Source organism: Misgurnus anguillicaudatus, chromosome 3 (assembly GCF_027580225.2).
Source record: "Misgurnus anguillicaudatus chromosome 3, ASM2758022v2, whole genome shotgun sequence".
Classification (NCBI taxonomy): Eukaryota; Metazoa; Chordata; class Actinopteri; order Cypriniformes; family Cobitidae; genus Misgurnus; species Misgurnus anguillicaudatus.
Window position 1 is genome coordinate 11,787,205 of NC_073339.2, and position 6,000 is coordinate 11,793,204.

At 36.0% G+C, this 6,000-nt stretch overlaps 1 protein-coding gene across 1 annotated transcript; it reads left to right on the forward strand.

Annotated features, from left to right (window-relative positions):
- Positions 1–1,678: 1,678 nt before the first annotated feature.
- dleu7 (deleted in lymphocytic leukemia 7) lies at positions 1,679–5,797 on the forward strand. The gene is made up of 2 exons (XM_055204629.2): positions 1,679–2,233; positions 4,962–5,797. The coding sequence occupies exons 1-2, from the start codon at positions 1,937–1,939 to the stop codon at positions 5,166–5,168; spliced, it is 504 nt and encodes a 167-aa protein (XP_055060604.2). The 5' UTR covers positions 1,679–1,936; the 3' UTR covers positions 5,169–5,797.
- The last annotated feature ends 203 nt before the right edge of the window (positions 5,798–6,000 follow it).

Below are 6,000 nucleotides of genomic sequence, written 5' to 3' on the forward strand. Positions count from 1 at the left end.
AAACGTAGTTTATTTATATAACAAGCAAAAAAACAACACATAGATTACCTAGGAAACCAAAACATTTGTTATTTTCGACGAGGCATTTGTTCAAGAGATCAGTTTAGCAACTAGTCAGACCATTAAAAAACAAAACCGGAAGTAGGGTTCGGATCCAGACGTGTATCACGTGCGTCCGATGAAACCGTCTATAGTAAATTGTTACCCTACAGTTATTACTTTGTTGTGCTGATGGTTTCATCAGATGCATGGGCGTTTTTGCAGTTAATTATCCCTGCTGAAAAAACAGCATACCAGCAAGACCAGCATATGTTGTGTTTTGGTGCTGGTATGCTAGTGAACACCAGCTAAACCAGCACCAGCATTAGCTCCAGCACCAAACCAGCATTAGCACCAGCATCCCATGCTAGTCATGCCAACAAGACCAGTTGTGTTTTGGTGCTATGCTGGTGACCACCAGCTAAACCAGCATAGACCAGCATAATTTCCATGCTGGTTTGATGCTGGTTTTTTCAGCAGGGATGTCGGAACCGACGTGAACTTCCGGTCAGTATTTATTTATCGGTCTGACTACTGGCTAAACTGATCTCTGAAACAAATACCTTGTCGAAATACCTGTGACTTCATAAACTGCAGTGTAGTAGTTTACTATTGGCACAGTTAAAAAACATTACGTTTGCATTTTATCTAGTACAGTGGTTCTCAAACTGGGGTCCGGGGCCCCCAGGGGGGCCGCGAGATGGTGCCGGGGGGCCCCAGTTTTATGACATTTTATAAAAATACATTCATTTATCATGAATTCTGTGTAATTAAACCTTAAAAGAAATAAGGCTACTAACCAACAGCACTACTTTGTATATAGCTTAATGGGGCGGTTTCCCGGAAAGGGATTAGTCCTAGACTAAAACATTTTTAAGAGCTGTCCAAACTGACAACAACTTGCACTAACATATCTTAAAATACATCAGTGCCCTTTATGTTTTGCCTCAAAATGCACACAGGTAATGTCTTTAGTAAGGCATGTTTGTTAAAACTAGTTATATTTCCTAAATAAACTAAGGCCTAGTCCTGGATTAAGCTAATCCCTGTCCGGGAAACCGCCCCAAAATGTTTTGTTTAATTAAAATGTTAAATTTTAGAACAGTTTTTTGTCATAAATTTTCTTTGGGGAGAAAAAGTTTGATAACCACTGATCTAGTATTCTACATTTTAAAGGGATAGTTCAACGAAAAATGAAAATTGTGTCATTCACTCTCATGTTGTTACAAACCTGTATAAATTTCTTTGTTCTGATGAACACAAATGAAGATATTTTGAGATGTTTGTAAGCAAACCGATCATGAGCCCCATTCACTGCCATAGTAGGGAAAAAGAATACTATGAAAGTGAAAGGGGCTCATGAACAGTTTGGTAACAAACATTCCTCGAAATACCTTCGTGTTAATCAGAACACCGACATTTATGCAGGTTTGTAACAACGTGAGTGTGAGTAAATGATGACAGAATTTTCATTTTTGGGTGAACTATCCCTTAATGCTGTAGTATTTATGTGGTTGATTTTACTACAGTTAAACGATATGTAGTAAAAACCATGGTGGTAATTTTCTTAAGATTTCCCTGCCCCCAATCAACGGTTTTCATGACCCCCTCCAGCTCCAGCGCGAGGCAGGATATCTATCAGGTGACATTTGCATATGCAAGCATTAGCTTAAACTGTCTATTCCTAACAGGGGGAAGTCACTAAAACGGTATGTGCCAGCAAAAACAAACTCGCTCAGTCGTGAAAACACAGAGATATGATCCTATCGGTGTGAATGTGCGCAGGATTGCAAGCCTGACAATGAACATGTGAGGAAGCCACAGAGCGGTGGATCTATTTCGATCAGTTGATCCGATTCAGCACATTGGAACGGTCGCGTGTGTGCTCGCGCTCAGAATGGGACGCTGCCCTTTAACGCATCAAACCGATGCCTTGAAAATACTTTACGAGCTGCGGGCTCCGAAGATAAACAGGAGCTGTGATGGAGACGGTGAAGGTCAGTGTGGATTAACAACACCACCTGTCCGCGGGCACGAGTCCGCGAAGCAGTCGCGCAGGTTGAAGACGATCGCGGAGAGAGCTCGAGAAAGCTGCTTCACGCGACTCATCGATATATTGACGCAGCTCATATCTATAGAGCAAGATTTTATAAAAAGCGCTTCAAGACACGAAACGAGTTTGCTCAGGTGCAAGGTAAAAACATTTTATTTGTTGTTTTGCACATTTTGTGATTTAACAAAGATGCTGTCCCTACTGGAAAATCCAGCTAAGACCAGCATAAGCTGGTGAGCTGGTTTTAGCTGGTCTCCCAGCTTAGTTTTAGCTTGTATTGCTGGTGTAGCAGGCTGGTCTAGTTGTATTTTGGTCACTTTTTAAGCTGGTCTACCTGTGTCTTAATCACTTTTTATGCTGGTCTAGCTGGACTTAGCTGGTCAGGCTGGAAGCAGCTGACCCACCAGCTTTGCCAGGCTGGGAGGACCATCTTAAACCAGCTACTGCCACCTTAAACCAGCTGCCAGCTTATGCTGAATTTTTCAGTAGGGTTAGTATTTAACGTTACAAAATTCCTAGATACTACAGTGTTTGGGAACATTACCATATTAAAACATACTACAGTATTTGCTACAGTTTATCAATTCACTATAGGTAATACTACAGAATGATGTAGTACACGCTAACAGAGTGAAGTAATTACTATAATATACACATTACACTATAATTTACTAGTGGGGATTTATATAAAGCATTGTATATTTTGCTAAATATAAATATATTTATTTCATTTCAACGTTGATTCACTGTTGAACAAACAACGGACATTATTTCAACCAAATTTCAATGTTGATTTTTAAGCGTTTTATTAACCTTTATAGCATAAACTGTTGTATCAATGTTGTTTCAACGTTAAAACAAGAACTGACATTATTTCAACCATATTTCAAAGTTGATTTTTAAGCATTTTATCAACCTTTATAGCATTAACTGTTGTATCAACATTGTTTCAACGGAAAAACAAGAACTGAAATTATTTCAACCATATTTTAACGTTGATTTTTAAGCATTTTATCAACCTTTATAGCATTAACTGTTGTATCAACGTTGTTTTAACGGAAAAACAAGAACTGACATTATTTCAACCATATTTCAACGTTGATTTTTAAGCATTTTATTAACCTTTATAGCATTAACTGTTGAATCACAATGGTTTTAACGAAAAAACAAGAACTGACATTACTTCAACCATATTTCAACGTTGATTTTTAAGCATTTTATCAACCTTTATAGCATTAACTGTTGTATCAACGTTGTTTTAACGGAAAACAAGAACTGACATTATTTCAACCATATTTCAACGTTGATTTTTAAGCATTTTATCAACCTTTATAGCATTAACTGTTGTATCAACGTTGTTTTAACGGAAAAACAAGAACTGACATTATTTCAACCATATTTCAACGTTGATTTTTAAGCATTTTATCAACCTTTATAGCATTAACTGTTGTATCAACGTTGTTTTAATGATAAAACAAGAACTGACATTATTTCAACCATATTTCAACGTTGATTTTTAAGCATTTTATCAACCTTTTTAGCATCGACTGTTGTATCAACGTTGTTTCAACGTTAAAACTAGAACTGAAATTATTTCAACCATATTTCAAAGTTGATTTTTAAGCATTTTATCAACCTTTATAGCATTAACTGTTGTATCAACGTTGTTTTAACGGAAAAACAAGAACTGACATTATTTCAACGTTGATTTTTAAGCATTTTATCAACCTTTATAGCATGAACTGTTGTATCAACGTTGTTTTAACGGAAAACAAGAACTGACATTATTTCAACCATATTTCAACGTTGATTTTTAAGCATTTTATCAACCTTTTTAGGATTAACTGTTGTATCACTTTGTTTTAACCTTAAAACAAGAACTGACATTATTTCAACCATATTTCAACGTTGATTTTTAAGCATTTTATCAACCTTTATAGCATTAACTGTTGTATCAACGTCGTTTTAACGGAAAAACAAGAACTGACATTATTTCAACCATATTTCAACATTGATTTTTAAGCATTTTATCAACCTTTATAGCATTAACTGTTGTATCAACGTTGTTTTAACGAAAAAACAAGAACTGACATTATTTCAACCATATTTCAACGTTGATTTTTAAGCATTTTATCAACCTTTATAGCATTAACTGTTGTATCAACGTTGTTTTAACAGAAAAACAAGAACTGACATTATTTCAACCATATTTCAACGTTAATTTTTAAGCATTTTATCAACCTTGATAGCATTAACTGTTGTATCAACGTTGTTTTAATGAAAAAACAAGAACTGACATTATTTCAACCATATTTCAACGTTGATTTTTAAGCATTTTATCAACCTTTATAGCATTAACTGTTGTATCAACGTTGTTTTAACGGAAAAACAAGAACTGACATTATTTCAACCATATTTCAACGTTGATTTTTAAGCATTTTATCAACCTTTTTAGGATTAACTGTTGTATCAACGTTGTTTCAACATTGAAACAAGAACTGACATTATTTCAACCATATTTCAACGTTGATTTTTAAGCATTTTATCATCCTTTTTAGGATTAACTGTTGTATCACTTTGTTTTAACCTTAAAACAAGAACTGACATTATTTCAACCATATTTCAACGTTGATTTTTAAGCATTTTATCAACCTTTTTAGCATTAACTGTTGTATCAATGTTGTTTCAACATTGAAACAAGAACTGACACTATTTCAACCATATTTCAACATTGAAGGTTGGTCATATGCTTGCTGGGTTAGCGTAATGAATGTGAATTTTGTGTGACACAAAACTCCAAAATGCAAACGTAAATGCTTTTACTTAGGTTTGTATCATTGCATTTAATCTTTATGTTTTCATCTTGAAGGACAGTGTTGACCTGAAGAACATCTGCTTGAGGATGGCTCTTGGTGAAGGTGCTTCCCGCTCGGATAGAGACTTGAGGGAACTTCGGGACTGTCTTCGGCTCATAGTCAGTAATCTGCTCGACTATGTGCGAGATGAGAACAGTCTGACCTCCACCGTAACCAGACACAAGCTGAGAGAACTATACAAGTCCTTCCCTGATATCTGAAGATCTCTAGATGTGGGATTTCTTTGCATGAATTCTAAGGAACAGCCTCTGAAATCAAAATCAACGTTTTTCAATCAGGTTGCTGCTTCCATGCGGGCCTCAAGATGACTCGAAGTATTTGAAATATAACAAGCAAGCATTAAAATATACATGAATAAACTCTGAGAGAGACTGAAGTTTTCTCAGGTTATGTGTCAAAAGGTCCATGTGTCAAAAGACAGTTTTGTTTATAGTATTGTTTTTTGTTTAAAGTTGATATCTTCATCAAGTGTTTTTCCTATTTATCATGAGTCGAAATCAGGTCAAAGAATGAAATTCTCTTGAATCATACCAGAGTGTCTCTCAGCATGACAGTCAGTACAAGTAAAACAAGTCTGGTTGGTTGGTGATTGTGCTGAATCCAGTCAGCTCGACAGGTGGGATGCCTGAGCAAAGTCACACCTCTGGGATGTTTTTGTTATGGAAGGCTTTGTTACCTGATGGTAAACAAAGGAACAGCTGGACATTAATTCAAAGGAATTGGGTGGAGGATGGGTGTGTTTGAATTTGTGAATTCCAGTGTTTTGTTCAAGTAAAATGACATCACATTACAATAATGTTCTAAATAAAGTCATTTTATTGTTACATTAGAGTTGGCTACGAGTTCCAAGGTCATTTATTTGTTTGTTTCTTAACCCAATCCATATACCACTTTTTTGGTCTACGGATTTTGCCAACTGTAGTGTCTGTAAATGATCATCTCTTGTCACTAGATGGTGCACAAAACCAGCAAATTACGAATAGTAGGAGTCTAGTGCTCCAGGGGTAAAGTGGGTTCAGGTCAGTTGTAACA